This window comes from Callithrix jacchus, chromosome 10, assembly GCF_049354715.1.
Source record: "Callithrix jacchus isolate 240 chromosome 10, calJac240_pri, whole genome shotgun sequence".
Lineage (NCBI taxonomy): Eukaryota > Metazoa > Chordata > Mammalia > Primates > Cebidae > Callithrix > Callithrix jacchus.
Genome location: NC_133511.1, coordinates 44,391,412 through 44,413,755, shown reverse-complemented (window position 1 = coordinate 44,413,755; position 22,344 = coordinate 44,391,412). Strand labels below are relative to the sequence as shown.

Genomic DNA, 22,344 nt, shown 5'->3' with positions numbered 1-22,344 from the left:
ACAAATTATGGTGTATTTCTGTAAAGTTACACCGAATGTGCTAGCCTCTCCTGCTTCTCCTTTCACCCTCTGTACCTCATCTGCCTCTGCCATTCCTGAGACAGTGAGACCAACCCTACTCTTCTGCCTACTCAACAGTTAAGATAATGGGGATGAAGGCCTTTATGGTAATCTAGTTGACGAATAGTAAATATACTTTCTCTTCCTTAGGATTTTCTTAATATTTTCTTCTAACATTAGAATATAGTTTATAATGCCTAAAACATAATGTAAATGCTTCTAGTCAACAGCAGGCTAATAGTTATATTTGAGGGCATTCAAAATTTTATTATAGTTCTCTGGAGCTGAATGATCAAAACACATGGACACATAGTGGGAACAACATGCACTGGGGCTTTTTGGTGGGGGAGTTGGTCAGCGGGGAGAGAGAGCATCAGGAAGGGTAGCTAATGGTTGCTGAGGTTAATACCTAGGTGATGGGTTAATCTGTGCAGCAAACCACCATGGCACACATTTACCTATGTAACAAATGTGCATGTACCCCAGTACTTAAAATTTGAAGGAAAACAAAAGTTTTCTTATAGCAGGGTTTTGACTGCATGGGTGGTCGGTGCCCCTAACCCCTCCATTGTTGAAGGGTCAACTGCATATTAATAAATATAATCAGTACAACAACAAGAGAATGTTTTAAATTTTTGCATATTGAAAGTATACTTGTAGGCAATTAGTATAATAAATACATATTGCAAGTTATAGGCAAAATCGCAGTTACATTGATTTTTGAATAGTGGACCAGCCATGCATTGTAGTAATAAACCCCACTTGGATGCAATATATAATACTGCTGCATTCAGTTTGCTAGCTAACAATAGAAACTAAGATTAGAAGGAAAGCAAGTGTTTACCTTAGAATGGTGGTTCCAAATCTGGCTAGTCAGAATCAACTGGAGTACTTAAAAACACAAATTTCCAAACTCTAACTCTGCAGTGAGTTTGGTGTGCTGCTTAGGAACCTACATTTTAAATATGCTGTCTAATGATATGTATGGAGGGAGCCAAGTAAGCCCAGCCATCTATTTGTAAAGTGGAATAGCACATTGAGATTGTTGTTTTAGTGTTTAAAACAAAAATATTTTTGAGAAGTTTATCAGGTTTTTCTTACACATGTGATAGATATGTATTTAGTGTTTCTTATTATTCCAAGATAGAGAAATGAGTAATAGTCTCTACCACCTGGATGTACACTGTTTCATAGGTAAAATAGATATGTGAAAGCAATTACAGTATATTATGATAAATGCTATGAGAGAGATATGTAAAAAGTGTTATAGGTGATCTGGAATGGACTGATTAATTACCTGGCAGTTTTAAGGAAGCCTTTAAAAAATAACATATTTGAACTGGGTTTTAAAGAATGATATAAATGTCAAAAAAAAAAGGTCATCTGCAAATATGGTTTGTTCATAAAATGGAGAGAAGTGGGGGACGATAGGACATGCGGCTAGAAAGTGTAGGTTACAGCTCAATGATGTGTATGTAGGGCCTTATTTTCCATTCTGAAGCATAGTTAGTGGATTTATATCAAAGGATTTCAAATAGAAGAACATCATGATCAGACTAATATTTTTAGGATTTATATACTATACTTTGTGGAGTGGAGAGTTCTTTTTACCTAGGTTTAGGGCAATAAAAAGGGGTGTAGAAAATATAGCTTCAATTATTTCTTTCATCATTTTTCTTCCTTTAGTCCACAAGTCCTAGCCATGCTGTGGTAGCCAACGTTCAGCTTGTCCTGCATCTAATGAAGCAACACAGTAAAGTTTTGTGCAATGATCGAGTTGTCAGCAGTATTCCTTTGGCAAAGCAAGTATCTTCACGAGGTGGTAAAAGTAAGAAGTTGTCAGTAACACCTCCCTCCTCCAACGGTATTAATGAGGAGTTGTCAGAAGTCTTACAGACTTTACAGGATGAATTTGGGCAAATGAGCTTGTGAGTTGTTGGTTTTTAAATTTCCACTCTAAAACCTCATTTTTTTTTAAACTTGTTGACTTTATTAATCTTACTTTCCTTTGTTCAGCAAGTATAGTTGAGCACAATCTTTATACCAACCAAGTTACTGAGACTTTAACAAACACAACTAATAAGGGTAAAATCTCTCTTTTTAAATACTGTTAAATGTTTTGAAGACCAATGTTTACACTAAAGTTTTATTTATTTGAGAACTTGATATACAGTTATTCATCACTGATGACAAAGATGTGTTCTGAGAAATATATAGATGATTTATTTTCTCCCTGTGCTAACTTAAGAGTATACTAAGCTTATGGCCTATTGCTCCTAGGCTATAAACGTGTACAGCATGTTACTCTACTGCTGAATACTATCAGCAGTTGTAACACAATGGTAAGTATTTCTGTATGTAAACATATCTTGGTACAGTAAAAATGTGATATTAAAGTTTATGGGACCACTGTTGTATATGTGGTCTATTGTTTACTACTGCATCATCATTGGGTACCTGGCATTACGTTCATTTTAGCTAAACTTAACCTGGTAAGTTAGGATGTGAGTATTTGAACAACAAGATTTATCTCTAGACTTTGCTTTACATATACAATAGTCTTTTGGGGAAAATATGAATTTAAAGAATTATCTTTGAAATTAAGAACTCTTGAATTTGCTTCCAGTGCCTTTTTTGAACTTTTTATTTCGTATTTTCAATTAAAAATGTGTTGCTCTATTCAAAAACTGGATTCGTTTTTAAACACATGGAGCAGTAACCCCATAATGAGTAAGGTATAGTAGACCTAACCATGAAACATAGAAAACTTAACGATGTTCTACTTCTGCTTTGTATATAGTGATCACCAGCAGCTTACAAAACTTATCCAGGAGTCACCAACTGTTGAACTGAAAGAGAACTTAGAGTGTGAATTGGAGGCATTAGTGGGAAGGATGGAAGCAAAAGCCAACCAAATAACTAAAGTTCGAAAATACCAAGCCCAGGTAACTCAGTTTTCCTTCACTCAAGTTTCTAATGATTAACAAAGAACCCAAAAACCCTTTAATTCAAATATTAAAAATGATGACACTAAGTGTATTATAGATAAGTATCTGTAGGAGATACTTCTTTACTGAAGACATTTGTTCATTAGGAGTTGGTAGTGGATTAGGGAAGATGCTGTCTTTTAGTCACTTAGCATATTCATCTAGGATACATCTTTCAAATACTGACTATATTTAATATTCTTTATGAATAAGCTTTAACCAGTTCTGAGTTTATCCAAGTAAGTCTTTTTAAAAAGCACCTGGAAAATTCTATTTCCAAAGGAATAAGTCACACATTAACTATGTGAAATATATTTGTTACTAATTATTTTATATCAGCCAACAATATTATATCTACTAGATGCAGTGATGACATCACACTGAAGGATTTTCATTGAGAGAGAAACATGATTCATGTATTTAAGAGATTACTGTGGTGACTTAGGAGTAGGGTGATGGGATCAAGGCAGAGAGGCTCAGAGACCAGCTATAGACATATCAGAGGTGGTCAGCAAGACGGTAGTTGCAGTTGGGCAGAGGTAAACAGATTTGAGGTATGTTTTGGAAGTAAAAAAATATATATTTGGGGTTACTTGCTGCTGGGTATCATGTAGAAGGAGAGGAAGTTAGCCAGGATGGTGATTTCACTGATTGAAATGGAGAAGGCTGAGAAGTTCTGAGAGCAGAACAGGTTTGTTTGGCTGTTGATTGGTAGCCATATGATAGACACACTGCCAAGTGCTTTGAGTATATCATCTCATTTAATTTTCATAAAAGGCTTATGAAGTGTGTGTATATTCTCACATTATAGATGAGGATGCTAGGCTACATTTTCTGGGAAGTATGCATATATCCTCAGTGAAATTAAATAACCTGCTCAAGTACCAGCTCACTGGGAAAGGGCAGAGCTGGGATGAAACGGGCCTTTTCAACTCTAAAACTTGGGCTTTTTTTTTTTTTTTTTCAAAGTTAATGTATGAAAAAAAAATACCAGCAAATTATTCCTGTAGGATTAAGGAGTAACGGTCTAATCTGTTACTTATACTAATTGGCTTTATTCTTTTTTTATATATATACTTTGAAAAATACATTTTAATCCAAAAGTTTTGCATGTTAGCATTTAGAAAGTATTCACAGTGTTATTTACAATCAATTTTAGTATTTTGTGAATAAAGAGATAATTATGTACATGGAGCTACCTACAGTTGTTTCTTTCCAACTCACAAACCATAACTGCGTAGACAAAGGGTAAGAGTTAAAGCTGCTGCAGCTCAAAATTATTATGATCAACTTATATTCTGCAAATTTTCCCAGGGTTGAAAAATGCTGGTTAAATCAGGAAAGAGGAGGAGGCAAATGAGTGTACCCCACTCCTCCATTTTACATGGTGCTCCTTTACTTAACTGGCAAAGACCTGTACCTGAATTCTAGATAATTTCATATATAACAGGCCTCTTATTATGGGTCCATAGTAGATGGTTTAGGGTAGACATTTTAAAGACAAAAATGCTAATGGCCTATCAGTGACTTTCGTCACTGCCCTATCCTCGTTTTAATGGTATTCAAGAAACTATCAAGCGGGATACCTGATGTGAACATGTTTCCTCTGTGGCTTTGGTGAAGCTGACTATCTGCAGTATAAAATCTTATGGTTTAATTTGAAGCCTCATTTTGGCTGGAAACAGTAAATAGCAGCGCTATGAAGATCAATGGAATGGTTCTGAATTCCTGTTTGCTACAGAAGGATTAGATGAAAGTTTTTTCTTTTCTTCTTTTTTTTGAGACGGAGTCTTGCTCTGTCACCCAGTCAGGAGTGCAGTGGTGCAGTCTCGGCTTACTGCAGTCTCTGTCTCTGGAGTTCAAGCAATTCTTCCACCTCAGCCTCCCGAGTAGCTGGGATTACAGGCACACACCACGACACTCAGCTAATTTTTGTATTTTTAGTAGAGGCAGGGTTTCACAATGTTGGCCAGGTTGGTCCTGAACTCCTGACCTCAAGTGATCCACCCACCTAGGCCTCCCAAAGTGCTGGGATAACAAGTGTGAGCCACTGCACCCGGCATAGATGAAAGTCTTAAAAAGTCTAAGAAAATCAGCCACTTTTCTTATGGTTAAAGCACTAAAAAGCTGTCACAACATTTTTGAGATGAGAATAAGGCTTATGTGGCTTTATGATAGATACTGTTAGTTATTTTATTTGATTAAGCCCTTGATTAGTCATCTAGACCTTAATATTTTGTTCTTAAAGAAAAATACAATCTATTTTATAAGTTTCTAGAAATAAATAATGGAGGAAAAATAGATACTACGTGTTCCTAATGGTCTCTCTGGAAATTACAGCTTTTGTCTGGGAAGATACACATATAGAATGTAATTTAACTTCAAAATATATTTCATCCTATTCTATCCCTTTTATTTTATTTGTTAATTTATTTTGAGACAGAGTCTTGCTCTGTCGCCCAGGCTGGAGTGCAGTGGCACAATCTCGGCTTACTGCAACCTCTGCCTCCCGGGTTCAAGCAGTTCTCTTGCTTGGAACACCAACATGCCAGCAGCAGTTTGGCTAAAGTAAAAATAAAGCTCACCTATTTTAAATTATTCTAAAAATAATGGAACAAAAATAAAACCCTTTTCATAGTATTAATACATCACCATCTGGAACTTGCTTCTTTGCCTGCTCAGGCTAGTTTCTAGAATGCCTTTCTCCTCTTCCCCAATTTGTGAAAATCCTTCCCATTCTTCATTCCCGTGTCTGATTTTTTGCCTCCTCCATGAGTCCTTCCATCAGCTCTCCTTGTTTCTCACTCACCCTGTTCTGTACTTTGACAACATTGCCTTAATTTAGGACAACTAGAATTGATCTGTTTACTCATGTTTACTTGTTTGTATGTTGTTATATATATATATTTAAGCATATATTCGTTATTCGTATTCATGTTTAAGTGTTAAATGACTAGTGCAGATTTTTAAGTCTCAAAAACGTAGAATATATTATTTCAGTTTCACCTAGCATGAGACTTACCAAAAGAAGGTACCCTTTTGTCCTTTTCGTTGTCAGAAAAAATATGTTCATTAAATTCTCCTTTTCCTTCCTGCCTTGGTTATTTGATATAGCTGGAGAAACAGAAGTTAGAGAAGCAGAAGAAGGAGTTAAAAGCTACCAAAAAGACTCTTGATGAAGAAGGAAAGAGCAGCAGCCGTTCTTCTGGAATCACAGGGACCACAAATAAGAAAGATTTTATGAAACTGAGACCTGGAGAAAAACGCAGAAAAAACCTTCAGTTATTGAAGGACATGCAAACCATACAGAATTCATTACAAAGCAGTAGTTTGTCTTGGGATTACTGACTTATAACGAGGTCATAAATTTTATTCAGATAATCCATACCTCATCAATCAGATGTTGACAGTTTACTTCCCAGGTCTCATACTAACTTATGTTGAAATTAATTTATAGCAGGTGTTTAAGGGACCCAGGCTTCATTACACAGGCTTTTTGTGTCTGCAGCATGACTCAGTGTTAAAGCATTTAAACAGAAACCAGGGGAGTTGAGAAAGCCTGAGAAACCACACATTATCTTGTTTTGTTGAGATGAGTTTGCTGTACTGATATATTGCACTTTGTAAACAGATTACCAGTTTTTTACTTGTGGGTGTGATTTTTAAAAAATAGTTCTTTAAAATTAAAATTAGGTTTAAAATTTCAAAATATGAGACTATGCCATAGGCAGTGCTTGCTTGAAAAGTCTCATTTTTAAATCTTTCCCTGGCATGAAGTGCCCACTTCCCCTTTCCAAAGCAACCATTAAAGATACTTTTTGTTTCTATTATTGGTGGAGTTTTACTATATTAAAAAATTTATATTTAAGAGGATTTTAATTTCGCTTTTTGGCATTTGACTTTTATCAGTATTAAGTGGACTTCCTTTTTAATCTATTGTTCATTTTTTAAAAACAAGCAATTTTAAGTTACATCTGTAAAAATTATAAAAGGATTTTTGAAAGTAACTTATGCTTTGAGCATACACCTTCACAGTTCTTAAATAATACCTGTTCTGTAATCATGATACTCACTCAAGGCATAGCGGTTTTTAATCTCAAAACTCAGAGAACCCTTTGAATTATTTGCTTTTACAGGTGTACAGTATGAGTGGAATATGAACTGTGCACATAATTGTTATCCTATTCATATAATTTCAACTAGATCAAGATGTTAACCTTTTATAAATTTGAAGTCAATAAAGCACCTTTTTAAAGGAAACACTGAAACTTTCCTTAACAGCCTGTTAATAAGGGCTTTGTAATAAGCTCCGAAAACATGCATTTCTAAATAGGACATCAATGTATTGATGACGAGAAAAAACTAGTACTTAGTTGCCATTCTCATGCTTACATAGAAACAGAGCCAAAAAATATTAGATTTCTCATGATATAAGGTAATTCAAGAGTGCGAATGAACATGTTAGCCACATATTAGAGGAATTCCTTATATGCCTCCCCTAGAATTGAGTTAAAATTCTTAGATTATATCCAGACATCCAGCATGAATTGTCATGGCTTCCTGGGCACCAGGCATGTCAGGCTTTTCTATAGTAACAGGTTTTAATTTAGGATCCTTAAATAGATTTTGGGGTATTATTTGTGACTCTCCTGAAATAGTAACCTCGGGTTTGTTTGTCCAGTTTTCTAATGAGTAGGTTTGTGACTTGATTGAATTAACCATGAGCCCATAGCCACAAGGAAAGTGAGAAGCAGTGCTCTGGTGACATGATAAATATATTTGTTAACCACCATTTCAACTATTAAAAACTGCTATTCTCGCCTTGTTTGAATTTCAGGTCACTAAACTGTATAACCATCATTTGAATTGTAGTGGCTCTGAGTCCTCATTAGAATGGTGACTGAATGATGCTAAAGCCCACCCTATTTCTCAACTAGGATTCAAACTGATGTAACTACTCCAGTTTTTTGTACTCTCAGGTGAGAAGGGAAAACAAAGTACTGCTTTAGTTTTCTTATCTGCAAGTTTACAGTAGAGGAATGTCATCCATCCACTTGTGTTTTAACAGAGCTTTATTGCAGTTCATTTCAAATAAGAAAAGTATGTTTACAGACTTGGGGTTGACATGTGAATTATTCATTCCAATACAATGTGTGAACTGCAGTGGTAGAAGCCATATACACAATGCTGTGGGGACACAGAGGAAGGTGGGGACGTCAGAGAAGGCAGTCATGAATCAGGTAACTTCCCAGAGGAAGAAATGCCTAAACTCTAGAAAATAGTAGTTCAAGGGAGAACAGTTGTTCCAGGTGCACAAGATAGATTGAACAAAAGTGGGGAAGTAGGAATCTGCAGATTATATGAGGCAATTGTGAACAGCAGAATAGCATTTGTACATGAAAGTTGAGGTATGCAGAGACTAGGTCGAAGGAGGCTAAGGAGCTTCAATTTAATCATACTGGTCTCTGACTTTTGTAACCCTAATGATAAAGGGAAAAAATCACACCAGCACAATCAATAGACATATAAAGTTATGAAACACATAACTGTCAATTCAAATATTTAAAGTTTTGATTGTGTAAATATGTAAAAAAGAGCTAGTATTCCCCCTTCCACACACACCAGTGGTATGTCTTAAAGGCTCAAGTGCATGTACTCCATATTGGGGACGTCTGCAGAAGGTGAGGGGAACCACTGGAAAAAGGTTCTCAACAGGGAAGTGACAGGGTTGTACTTAGATTTCCCTGGCTTTTTATAGGAATTTGAAGTGGATGCAAGTATATTAAGACTACAAGCTTTAAATTCTTGATCTCTTCAGCCATTCTACATTCTTTTATGTGGTGTCAGACTAAGATAATAAGGGTTTAATGAGGAAAATGACAGATGCGTTTGTGAAATGTTTGGAGTGGAAAACTTAATACTGATTTGCTAACCCTTAAATGCCTTGTTAAAAAGCTTCTATTTCACACAATTACCAAATAAATCATTCTGGTACCAATTTTGCTAAATTGGATAGAAACTAGTTCCTCATTGCAAGACCAAGATGGAGGCTAAGGTTCAGACTCCCTGTATAGTGAATTAGTAAAAGTGAAAAAACGCTGTTTATTTTCATTGTTTGAATGGGTGTTGGTTAAGGAAAAATGGGTACAAATTGAAATTTTCATTTGGGGTACATATTCCTCCAGTAATTTCCAAATATTTCTGGGGGAAAAAAGAAAATTAAGGCAACTTTGGACAAGAACAAAATTTAAAAGTCAGTTGGAATTTCTTTTAATTAAAAGACCAAGGGACAAGAAGCTCCTTTGTTACAGTACATTACATATGGCTCTTACATAGAGTAAAATAGACATCAGAGTCAAATGTTTCTACCAGCACCGAACTCTTACTTATAGCAGGTGAACAGTGAAGCAAGATTTCTTTTACTGGCTTTGAGATTGTAATACATCTTTTACATGCAGTATGTTCTTTGGTAGACTTAATCATTCAGTGGAATTACAGAATTTGCAAAGGAAAAAATATATAATGTAAAATTTGAGCATAATACTTCTCACCATAAGCTGTTTATACAGACTTGAGGGAAAAAAAGTCAGTCCTAGTAAGATTTTTAAATATTTCTTAAAAACTTGCCAGTTTGCTTCTGTGTGTTTAAACACACAAAACAAATGAAATAAAGTGGAGTAAATCATTAGTTTTTAAAATACATTCCATGATGTTTCTGGTAACTGGGCTAATATGAAGGGCATGGAATTCTCTGAACTCCTGTATGGCTACTTTCTCCCCTTTATCTTCCCCCAAGTATATCTATAAGGCCTCCCATTTTGTATCAACTTTATAATATACCTTAAGTAGGTAAATAATGACAGCAGTAATTTTTCAACTATGACTATGCCATAATATCTTCAACACTGCCTTTTATTGTATGAAGAATATGGAAGTTAAAAAAAATTGGTCAAGGTAAATCAGAAAGGGATATGAAATGATTTTGATCTGTCATGGCATCAAGACCCAATATATATGATGCCACAGAATTTCAGTGTTAGTTTGAAAACTTCCTCTGCATAGTGACCAGAGTGTATTTCTAAAATGGTTTTAATATTACCAGATGGCAAGATTTATAACAGTATTTTCCGTTTAATAATAAAAACTTGTTCCCACTGTGGATCCAGGATTGAAGTATTTTAATATTCTCTGGATACCTAAAAGATTAGTGTCATAATCATGTAATTACATATGGAGTTATTTCACTTAAGCGACCTGCACTGTTATAGTTCTAAACTCATCCTAGAGAGATTTAAAATAAATAAAGTGACTGAACCTTCTCTCATAGATGGGTTCTAAATTTGGAAGACTTTCTACTCAAAGCTGCCAGTGTAATCAAGAGTGTGTAGCAATGATGCCCCTGATTATACAATCCTTTATACAACAGTTTGGACCGGAGTGACACACTGTGCAGGAGAGCTGGCTCTCTCTGAGGATGAGGTTGATCGGTTGGAAATCTCTCTCTGTAGTTCCTCTACTTTTTTCTGAAGCTCTGCTCGTTTAGCAAGAAGTTCTTTATATCTGTTGTGAATAGGTTCCTGTTAAGAGCAAAACATAGAATCATTCAACTAGGCAATCCTGCCCAAAGCCAAAGTCAAATCATTCCCTAAATGTTGCAGTGTATGCTTTTTCAGCTGTTGGAACCACTGGCGCCTTTCCAACCCATCAGTGAAGTTAAATACAGAGACTTTGGATACCACTACTCTTTTCACTGGGTTTCCCAGTGACCCTGAGTACTTCCAGAGAATACCTACTGCATAGATGCTCCTGAAACTGGTATTTTACCAAATACAACAAATATTTAAGACAATTAAAAAACCGTCGTCAGAAGATTCCCTATCAATTAGTTGTAGGTTTTTAGCCTTGAACAGTTCTAAGTAGTTAATATTCCATAACATATTCAGAGTACACCAGAATTTTGTTCAGCTATTAACTTTACTAAAGCTATTTTCTTAAGCTTATTAAAACAAGTCCCCTAGAGGTCCAGACAGAGGAGGGAAGATGCGAAAAAACAGATAAGTGATTTGTCCAATGTCATACAAGCAGTCCTAAGAACCAGGTGTACTGATTATCCTGCCCCAGTGTAGTACATTTTCTACTATACCATTGTACCTACTGGTGAGTAAAGTTGTAAATATGCACAGATGATCTTTCTAGCTGCTTTTTAACAAAACAAAGTTGCATTGCATGGATGAAAACTCCTATTGTATATTGTACAGCACATACCTGTGGTTTCATCCGTGGATTCCACCTTATGTAATATCCCACCCAGAGCTCTAGGTGGCGCATGCTGGCTACTGGATAAAGGACATGATTGGAATAGCTCCCATAGAGAGGATTAGTGAAGTCTTCCAGCTGGCTATTTATGTAAGACCACAGTGACACAGTCCTTTTAGGAAGATTCTGTAGGCAGGAAAAACAGGTAAAGATTCTCCACCACATAGGCCATTTACACTTTAGATGAACTTTGTAAAGAATTATTTTGTAGTCATTAAAATCTCTTTAGAGGAACAGAGACTTCAGTGATAAACCAACTTATATAAAATCAGAGGGTACTGGAAAACAGTCTCTAGTTCCTCAAAGACATAACATATGACCCAGCAATTCCACTCCTGTACATCTCCAACAAAACTGAAGACATGTCTATACAAAAACTTTGTTACAGATGTTCAAAGCGGCACCAGTCTTAATAGCCAACAAGTGAGAGCAACCCGTAAGTCAGTCGAACTGATGAATGGATAAGTAGAATATATGTACATAATGGAATAGTATTCAGCCATAAAAAGAAACAACACATGCTATAAAATGTATGAACCTTAGAAATTTTCTAAAATGAAAATGTGGCAATGGCTATACAACTCAGACACACTAAAAATCAGTAAACTATAAAATTTACTATGAAAGTAAATTTCATGGTATGCAGATTATCAGTTTAAAAAGTTCTTTTTTAAATCACCACTGATTCCTATCCAAAGCTCTCAAAAACAAAACCATCTTTGGAACTTAGTTATGCTATTTCTAATGAACATTCCTTAAGTTATTGAGTGACTGCTATGCACAGAAATACTGCATGCTAGACAGTGAAGACATAGGTAAATTTAAAATTTTAATACCTGCCTTTAAGGAAGTCTAGGAAACATTACATAGCAGTTCTTGTGGTATTCTGTATGGCTTATTTAACATTCTTCATAATTTTACAAAAGTAAACATTAACTTCCCCAAGTGAATTGTCAAAGTAAGTGATAGATCAAAGACTTGAACCTAGCAGCTGGGCTTCAGTGCAAGCACTTATTCCTACTATGCTTTACAAAATAAAACATAAACTACTTTATAACCACATTTTTTAGAATAAAAGTTGATGCAGAGGGAGACACCAAGATGATTAAGATGTTGATACATGGGACAGACAAGTTTTGAGAAGTAAAACTTGAAATGTAACTCTTAGACCATTTCTTCTTAATACCAACCCCACTTAACAGTGATACCTATGGGGAAAAAAGGGATAATGAAAAACTTTAACTTTCTACATATTATCTTTTCAGTGTTTGAATTTTTTTACAGTTATTACTTGACAAGTTAAACTCAAAAGCTTAACCTAAAATGTCTCATTTATAAGTTTAGAACATACTTGGAAATTTGAACTGCCTATTCACTCAAATGTACATTTTCTGCTAAATTTTTCTGCACCTGCTTTGAAGGATTTCCATTCTACACAGAAAAATTGGTATACTGGTGTGCTCCTTAGATTTCACATTCTTCAGTTCTCTTTAGCAGAAACTACTTCCCACCCATGAACTCATAGCAGACAGTTAACTAGCACCTTCAGCCTTATGACAAAGGTACTTCAGAATAGATCAGGTCCAGATATCTAGAAGGAAGCAATCAGTATTGTAGCATGTAAGATAAAGTGTGACCCAAAAGAATGACTTCAGTTGTAATCTATCACAGAGTACATTCTTTTAAGGAAAAGTATATAGTAGAGATAGTATGGGGAGAGTCATGGTTCATATTTTACCTCTTTTCCTCTCTGTTGTTCGCTATTACAGAGGAATGTTCCGAATAAGCAGCTGTATAGGTGATCCAAAATGGTAATGAGAAAATACTCATTGAATTCAAATGCCGTAGGAAACTGCAAATTGAACATCACAAACATAAATTAAGACATTCTTTAAGCATATTCATTCCTATCATGGGTAGATCCTTTAAGTTAAACATTCAAATTTACATTATTCCAAACCATTATGGCATTATCTATATGGTTTTCTTTTCAAAAACTGCTTTATCACTTTTCTGACCATGTTTCTGTATATGCTGTATCTGCTAACCCTACACTTGCAGGCTGAATTTTGACTTAGGCAATTCTAGGCATTCTCTACCAAAAATGACCACAGATATTAAGACTCTAAATTTTCAACAACATAGTTTTCTTTTTTAAGGATTTAAAAAAAAATGCCAATAATGTTCTCCAGAAAATGTCAGCAATACCCTAAAGTAAACATTTAAGGCAGAAAATTTACAAGTCAACCAGCCTATTACCTATTTAGGTTGGTGCAAAAGTAATTGCAGCTTTTGCCACTGAAAGGGCAATTACTTTTACACTGACCTAAAGTTTTCAGGGACCATCCATCCCATCAAATCAGAGTTCCTTGTAAGCTATTTTGGCTGCATCTAACAAAAAGAAAATTCACTCTCTAACCCAAGCCAGGGACTTGACTGGATGTTAGTTTTACACAGTAACACAATTTTAGGGGAGTAATCAAATGAAAAATTATAAACCTCCGAAAGTCAGAAGGTTTAGTTTAATCCATCTTATCTAATATTTCAGAATTATTTGGAATCTTCCATGTAAGATTCTACCAATTATAGGGCTGTGTGTGATAAATTCTATAAATACTTGGATTGCAGACTGTGAAAATACACATTGCTTCCAAATTTTTATTTCTTAGAAAGATCCTTTATAGTGGAAGAAAATAGTATAAACAGCATGTAAATGGAATAAGGATGAAAACAACTTTGCCTTGAAGTTTCCTAAAATTTAGCAAGTACACACAGGGTAACATGACATTTCTTAAACAAGAAAGGGCACTTAACTAGGCCTTGAATAATTTTTGTGGCTGTGAAGCTGAATGAAACATGATCAAGCAGAAGATGATCAAGCATTGCCACAACAAAAAGCCAATTGTAAGAAACTTTGTCAAATCCCATTTACTTCTTTAAAAAATAAGTCCCATCTCCTGTATTTGTTCACACTGTTAACAGCCTTATTATTAGCCAAATATGAATGCATCCTGAATCATTAAATAGCAATCTCAAGGATCTAAGCCTGTGATTAATTTTTCATCTTCTTGGCAAAACTGTTAGCTCAGTTATGAGAAAACAGCTTAATCAGTAGGCATTTCCTCACAAAGAAACTAAAATAGCAAGGCATTAACTGCAGCTATTGCTTTTAAAATTATAAGCAGAAGAGAACTATTTTGTTTACATGCTTAAAATCTAAAAGGCCCTTCAACAACTGCTTCCTGATTTCAGGACTGAGGTGACAGAGATGAGGGCGGAAATAGGAAGAGAGGTGTGGAATCTGGCTATCATAATTGGTTCTGTTTTGACAAATGTGCTATTCAAGTCTCTGTACTAGTATTCAAGTATTTATAAAACTGATGATTGCTAACACATTATGACTAATATGCTTTATGTTTGGGAAGAAAATATACAGAAAAACATAGGTGTATAAAATACAGATGGCTATAAAGTATTTTAGGTTCTATCAAAAATACAGATTTAAACTGATTTTCTTTGATTTAGTGCCAGGCTCAAAATTAGAGTAAAACTGCTTTTAGATAGAGAGCATATAAAAAGTTAACAAAATTAAAATTACTAAGGAAGAAATGTATTAGGATGTATTCTCCCATCCAAGTGTTAACAAGGCCCAACCTTGCTTTGCTTCCAAAATCAGATGAGATTCAGGTGGTTGGCTGTAGATTATTATATACTCTTCTTTGCAAGAGTAAACCGGTAACTAGTAAATGTGTTTTTTTTCCTAACATGTCAGAACTAATATATTCAAGCACATTATTTCCTTCAAGGTACTCACCTTGGAAAGCAGTACACACAACCATCAACAAAATACCAGGTTTCAAAGAGCTTTCCTACTCCTTTGATGGCGAATTTAAATTTTGCCAATAGTCAAAGGTTATTTAAAACTGAATATGGGGGGCTGCGAGGAACGAACTCGGCTGTGAGGACATCCTGTGTGGAGCAAGCACTTGGATTCAGCTCCTTCAGTTCCAACATGGAAGAAACTTACACTGACTCCCTGGACCCTGAGAAGCTATTGCAATGCCCCTATGATAAAAACCATCAAATCAGAGCTTGCAGGTTTCCTTATCATCTTATCAAGTGCAGAAAGAATCATCCTGATGTTGCAAGCAAATTGGCTACTTGTCCCTTCAATGCTCGCCACCAGGTTCCTCGAGCTGAAATTAGTCATCATATCTCAAGCTGTGATGACAGAAGTTGTATTGAACAAGATGTTGTCAACCAAACCAGGAGCCTTAGACAAGAGACTCTGGCTGAGAGCACATAGTAGTGCCCTCCTTGCGATGAAGACTGGGATAAAAATTTGCAGGAACAGACCAGTACCCCATTTGTCTGGGACACAACTCACTACTGTGACAACAACAGCCCTGCAAACAACATAGTTATGGAACATAAGAATAACCTGGCTTCAGGCATGCGAGTTCCCAAATATCTGCCGTATGTTCTGCCATGGAAAAACAATGGAAATGCACAGTAACTGAATACCTATCTCATCAAATGCCAGACCTTAGAAGACTCTTGCTTCTTCCTGCTCCAGTGGCTTCTTCATTTTCCTCCATCTAATTATAGAATGATAAACTCTCTGTGACTTTCTAAACTGACAAGTACAGTTTTTTCATCCCCCTCTTGAATCCTCATTTGATACAAGAACCCTCATACTCAGAAGCTTTCAAATAAACGTGTGATATAGATTAAAAAAAAAAAAACTGAATATGGTAATAGTCAAAAGTGGGGTCCTAGGGTTTTGGGTCATATATTCAAAAAAGGATTGGTAGAGACTTACATGTTGAAATACTATCTAAAAGGCAATTCCAAAGGAAAAAGTCAAACATAATACACGAAAGTATTATTAAACATTGTTAAACTAAGTATATAGCACCTTTCCTTCCTCCTACTGCACAACACACCAAAGGTCTGATTTATAAAACAAAACTGAATTGTATGCACCTTTTCAGTATACATGCTGAAATACTAGTCTCATATTATAGTCATATCTACGAAATGCTTCATTTAACCCAACATGTTTCTAAATAATTCACCCAAGTAGAAATGCTTATGGAGGCAAGGGACTATTAAGTATAGAATTGATGATTATTTCCCCTGATGATTACCATTAATTTTATTTAAATAAATAGCATTTTATTGAAGCTAAAAATACGCTCCTAAATAAATATGATCCAAAGCCAAGTAGAGCCAGCACTTGCTCTACTTTAAATTCATGTGGCAATCTAAGTAAAAACAATTCAGACTTCCAGTTGTTTTGGGGTCTAATAATCCCTTGGATAAATAATGAACTTACTTCCTAATAAGCTACATTCAACTGGGTTTTGAGATCATTCTTCTCCAGTTAGTATTAAATCATATTTTTAAGTCAGTGACCCTTTGCCTCATTAAAAAAGTGGTCCCATGATAAACGAGGTGTTTTTTGTCCCCATTCTTTCCAAAACATTAAATTCATTTATATTAATATTTCAAGTTAATTTTTTAGAAGTTCTAAAAGTCGTAATAGTTCTCTCCATGCTAAAAAAATATTCAAGAACTAAATGTAATATGTGCCTACCTTGTTATACTTTCTATATATTTTTCCCTTAAAAATTTTCAGAAGGAACAGATTGAGATGAAACAAAATAACAGTTAAAGTTACTTAAAAGATTTTGTTTTGCTTGTGTTATCTAGCTTATTTTTCTCCACTCTCAGCAATACAAAAATGGCTTCTAGGAAACTTCTCAGAAGTTATTATCAATGCTGCTCATTGAAATGCTTATAGAATCAAATTGTCAAGTGTTTAGTAATGCCCCCAAATAACAATCTTTAACCTGACTCATAAGATAACAATAAATAATAGCTCTCACATGGACATGGAGACTTTAGAAGAATTTCCGTTTAATGATCTATAGGATAATCAGTGACCAAATCTCCCAACTCTGACAGGGAAATTGAAAGGAGATGTGTAAGAATAAATAGCCCAGATAAGTTACCTGTCTTGTCATCTGCCAGACACAGTCAATAAATTGAAGAAAAACTGGTGATCTGTCTGCATCTGCATGGTTCTTATCTCCATGGCCAACTCTCTGAAGCAAAAAGGTGAAATATATGAACTTAGGGGGATTTTTCATTTTTTGATGGAAATAGTTTTTTTAAAAAATTACAGTTGGTCAGTATTCTAAAAATTTTCAAAGTAGGGTGCTGTGGTTCGCACCTGTAATCCCAACACTTTGAGAGGCTACAGTGGAAGGATCACTTGAAGCCAAGAAATCGAGATGGGTCTGGGCAATATAGCAAGACCCCATCTCTACAAAACATTTTTAAAAACTAGGCTTGGTGGCGTGCGTCTGTAGTCCTAGCTATTCAGAAGGCTAAGGTGGGAGGCTGGCTTGAGCCCAAAAGTACAAGGCTACAGTGCACTCCAGCCTAGGTAACAAAGCAAGGCCCTGTCTAATACACATAAAAGTTTTCAGAAAGTCTTAAAGAGCATTGAAAAAGAAGTAGAAATCTGTTAACATTTTTGACATGCATACTGCTCAGATATTCTCTACCTGAGTGCTTATAATAGGAATTATTACTCTGTTTAATAAATGAAACCCAGATCCTAAAAGGTTGATAATGAAAGACAGAAGCAGTCAGAACTCAAAGGTCAGCTTTTTGTCCTGGAGATTTTAATTTCTCTCTGAGAAGTAACAGTTCCATGGACACTGGACTCAGCACCATTCTCTCTGTGTTAATACCTTGACCAGTGAGTGAAGGGTACCCCATCCTGTCTTAGCACTAATGTGTCTTCATCAGGAGGAACCATATTAGCACACATCTTAGAAAACCTGTTAAAAATGCTTGACATCAACCCTCCAAGCAGGCAGTCATCTACCTAGTTTATCAGTTAATTTCCTCTCTTGACCTTTGACTCAGATAACTGAAACAGAATCCTGCTCCTTAACCCAAAGCAGGAATTCTAAAAGTGTCACAGGTCCACAAACATTCAAGGGCTGTGAGGTCAGAACTATTTCCATAATAATAAGACATTATTTACCTTTTTCAGTGTGTTCACATTTGCACGAATGATGCAGAAATTATGAAAGTTAAAAATTCTGGTGCCTTAGCAGGCATCAAGCAAGGCAATGCTTATTATTAAAACTGTAGTCGGCAGGTGCAGTGGCTTATGCCTGTAATCACCAAACTTTGGGAGACCAAGGTGGCTGGAACACAAGGTCAGGAGTTCGAGACCATCCTGGCTAACACAGTGAAACCCCATCTCTACTAAAAATACAAAAAATTAGCCGGGTGTGGTGGCACACACCTGTAGTCCCAGCTACTCAGGAGGCTGAGGCAGGAGAATTGCTTGAACCTGGGAGGTGGAGCCTGTACTGAGCCAAGATCGTGCCACTGCACTCCAGCCTGGGCAACAGAATGAGACTCCTGTCTCAAAAAAAGAAAAAACCTGCACTTGTAGCCACTGTATTCTACCCTACCAGATCCTCACAGTTAAATAAAGGAAAAAAGGCAATTTATCTTTTGCTAGTATACTTAAGGCAGTAAAAATTGCTAGTTTTATTAAATCTCATCCCTTGAGTACACTTTTTTTAATTGCCTGTGTGACAAAACAGGAAATATATATAATTCACTTCTGCTGCATGTAGTGTGGTAGAAGACAGCACTTTTTCATCATTTTTACTTGAAAGACAAATTATTAATACATGCCCTGTGGTAAGACTTAGACTTTTTTTTTTAAATGTACAATGTGAATTACCACTTGAAAACAACTGACAGTATTTGTTGTCAATGAAGAAATTCAAGCTTTTGAATGAAAACTCAATGTTTAGAAAATTTTTGCCCACCACAATAAGCTTAAAAATACTTGAAGGCTTTTCTGACAAAATCAATGGTGATATTAACAAGTATGATTTAGAACTTTATTCTCTGAAGGAAGAGTTTGTTTTAAATGTCCTTTTCATGATAAGTACATTTTGTAGAGAACTGCAAAATGTGAGCCATCTGAATAAACACCCCAGATGCCCAATTTTATTTAACAGTTCAAGTTGAAAAGAGCAGACTAACTTTAAATGTCTGTTCCTTTCAAGTTAAAGCTGACTCTTGAACAACATGGTTTGAACTGCATAGGTCCACTTATATGCAGATTTGTTTCAGCCACATGTAGGATGCGGAACCCACATACACAGAGGGCTGACTTTACATGGTCCCTCAGAGCCAACTTCAAAACTTGAGTATGTGTGAATTTTGGCCTGTTCATGGGGTCTGGGAACCAATCCCCCACATACACCAAGGGACAACTGTGTAAACACTGCTAGTATACTCTGGTAACTACTGTATATTAAAGGTTAACATTACAGACAGCATCTGGGTAAATACCTTCTAAAAGTCTTTCAATTATTCAGGAAAATACCTGGCCAGAAACACCCATGGTCATCACTGACGTTTCCCAATAGAGATCACAGGAAAGACTTGTTCAGACGCCTGGCAGATAGCCAGCTCTGGCTCCAGACTAGTCATGTTAGGATATCCTAATGCTTTCCAAAACAAGCAAAAATGTTTACCCTGCTAGATAAATGATCAACTTTAGATGAAGATCTCATTTTTAAAATGCATTATTTTCACATGCCTTGGTATGAGATACATGTAATACATTAAAAGTCAAGGTTCTTCACTTACTAGTTGAAATCGATGTCCAAAACTTAGCCATTCTTTTTCTACAAGGACTTCAAATCCTCGGATGGTTCGATAGTATCCATCCAACATGAGCATGGCAAGGGCAGTGAGCTGAGCTGTGCGATCCCAGCCATCACTGCAGTGCACTACCACGGACGTCTTCCCTGACTCTACTTTGTCAGCAATCCTAAGAGCCCCTGCAAGAATAAGCTGGAAAATAGATTTTTTAATAAACTGGTTTTTAAAGTTAAATACTTCCTTCTTCAAAATTTACTAATACAGTTTTATGAGGGATTACTATTTCAGTAACATGAGGGAAACATTTGTCCCTTCCTAAGAATTTTTTTAAGTGGTAGAAGATATATAAATTTTGCTTTTAAAACTAAAAAAAACCTCATAATTGCTGACTCCTATTAATTTGCCTAATGAAATAGCCAAATGAAAAGTACCTTTGGGTGCTAAATAAATCATGGTGTAAGATTCTTCTTAGAAGAGTAGAGATCTGTTTCTAAGAATCATCAAATATTCCATAATCTATTTAAATAAAAATAAATGATATGGCAACTGAAGCCTTTTTATGATTTAAAACAATGCTTAACCAAATTGGGATAAGTATCTGAAAGCTGTAATACTGGATCTCTTTTAAAATATTCAGTAGCATTTATTGTATTGTTTTGACTGAAGATTTTTGTCACAGAGCATAAAGCAAGCACAGTATAAACTTTAGAGTGAGCTACTTATCTGTAACGCTATGCATGAAAATTCACAGATTAATGCCAATCTATTATTTAAAATAACTTCAGCTCTTATTTTTTTAAATATGCAGAAATCCTTCGCAAAAGAACTTACCTTTTCTGAAATCCATTTTGAGTTAAAACTAAACAGAATTAGATATAACCAAAACACACAAACAAAAGTATGGTATCTTAAAAAAAAAAAAAGAAAAAAAAAAAGGACAATATAGCCCTATTCTTCTCTGCAATGGCCATATCATATAATACTTAAAAAGCAGCATAGTTCTACATACATGGATGAGAATGAAAGAAAACAGATTAAACTTGGAAATATGACAATCTCCCCTTGATCATAGTTGTGAGCATATCCTGGAAATGGGGTAATATGATGATCTTGACATGTATCAGAGTCATGTAAGCATGAAGAGTCTAGACCACATTCTCCAATGATTCTAAATTAAGTATTTTAAATAAATTCCACCTATAATTCTAGTACATATACAGAGTTAAGAATCAGCTTAGTTAAGACTGATCATGAAGAGTTTTCCTGATTAGGAATCATTCATTCATTCATTAAACATTTATGGAGTCCCTTACTAGAGAGACACTGCTCTTGGTATGGGCCATATAGCAGTGAACGAAGTACTTGCTTAATCAAATTTATATTCTATTTGGGTGAGGCCCACCAGTCACAAATAAACAAGGAAATACACAGTATATCAGATGGCAATAAGTGAAAACTTTCCATAGAAGTTACACGGAATGCTGGTATAACTGTTATTTTGTAAAAAGTAGCTGAAAAAGGCCTCTCTCAGAAAGGTGATTTGAGCAGAGACTAGAACAGAAAGTGAATAAACTTTCTTGGTATGATAAGGACTGGAGAAGAAGAAAGTAGTTTCACCAAACTGTATGTCTTATACGCCTAGGGAAATTTGATTCTGTTATGGCCAACCCTTTAGAGAGCATGTTGTACCTGCAAATTAAGTATTTGGAGTTTTCAGAATCAAACATAACCATTTATGTTAGTTCCAAATCAAGTCTGAGGCTGTATATTTACATATCACATAATTTAATAAATGGGCCACATGAACATTTATTAATTTAATAAATGGGCCATTAACTAGTGTTTATACTTTGCGATTTTCAAGCTTCTAAGCGTCTCAAAGGGAATCAATAGTCAAAATCATCTAATTAAAATTCTTATTAGTTCAGTTTGGTTTTCTCTTCAATTCTGTCTAAACTTTAGAGATTTTAATGTGAGTAGAAATCTCCTCCTCCTTAACATGAAAGATTGTATTTCCCATTTACTCATAATACTTATATATGTGGTTACATAAGTATATATATTTGGTGAGTTACGTTACTGACAGACCGTATCTGAAAATATGATAACTATGTTAACAGAAATAACAGTTTGGTGCTTCAAACATTAAATGAGCATGTTAGGTAAATTAGCACTAACATGTGCTCTCCACAAGATTTAGCACTCAGTGTGGCTCATGCAACTACTCTACCTCATTTCCCTGATCAGAATGGTTTCAACTTCACAA

General features: G+C 35.4%; 2 protein-coding genes and 1 pseudogene across 13 annotated transcripts in view; 2 read left to right on the top strand and 1 right to left on the bottom strand.

Moving 5' to 3' along the window:
* Positions 1-7,307, top strand: part of CEP57 (centrosomal protein 57) — a 46,729-nt gene extending 39,422 nt beyond the window's left edge. For 2 of the 3 annotated variants that reach the window (XM_035265210.3, XM_078339911.1), the window contains 3 exons: positions 1,747-1,988; positions 2,861-3,005; positions 6,162-7,307. In XM_035265210.3, coding sequence (XP_035121101.1) covers positions 1,747-1,988; positions 2,861-3,005; positions 6,162-6,395 — 621 coding nt within the window. In that variant the 3' untranslated portion in view covers positions 6,396-7,307. The remainder of the gene's footprint in view (positions 1-1,746; positions 1,989-2,860; positions 3,006-6,161) is intronic. The other variant, XM_054241790.2, reaches the window with a different exon arrangement.
* A 794-nt stretch (positions 7,308-8,101) lies between these two features.
* Positions 8,102-22,344, bottom strand: part of MTMR2 (myotubularin related protein 2) — a 102,107-nt gene continuing 87,864 nt past the window's right edge. For all 10 annotated transcript variants that reach the window (XM_009007213.6, XM_035265202.3, XM_078339906.1 and 7 more), the window contains 5 exons: positions 20,064-20,270; positions 17,381-17,473; positions 13,102-13,215; positions 11,313-11,489; positions 8,102-10,624 (listed from right to left, as the gene is read on the bottom strand). In XM_009007213.6, coding sequence (XP_009005461.1) covers positions 10,463-10,624; positions 11,313-11,489; positions 13,102-13,215; positions 17,381-17,473; positions 20,064-20,270 — 753 coding nt within the window. In that variant the 3' untranslated portion in view covers positions 8,102-10,462. The remainder of the gene's footprint in view (positions 10,625-11,312; positions 11,490-13,101; positions 13,216-17,380; positions 17,474-20,063; positions 20,271-22,344) is intronic.
* On the top strand, positions 15,169-16,108 carry LOC100405165 (gametocyte-specific factor 1 pseudogene; annotated as a pseudogene).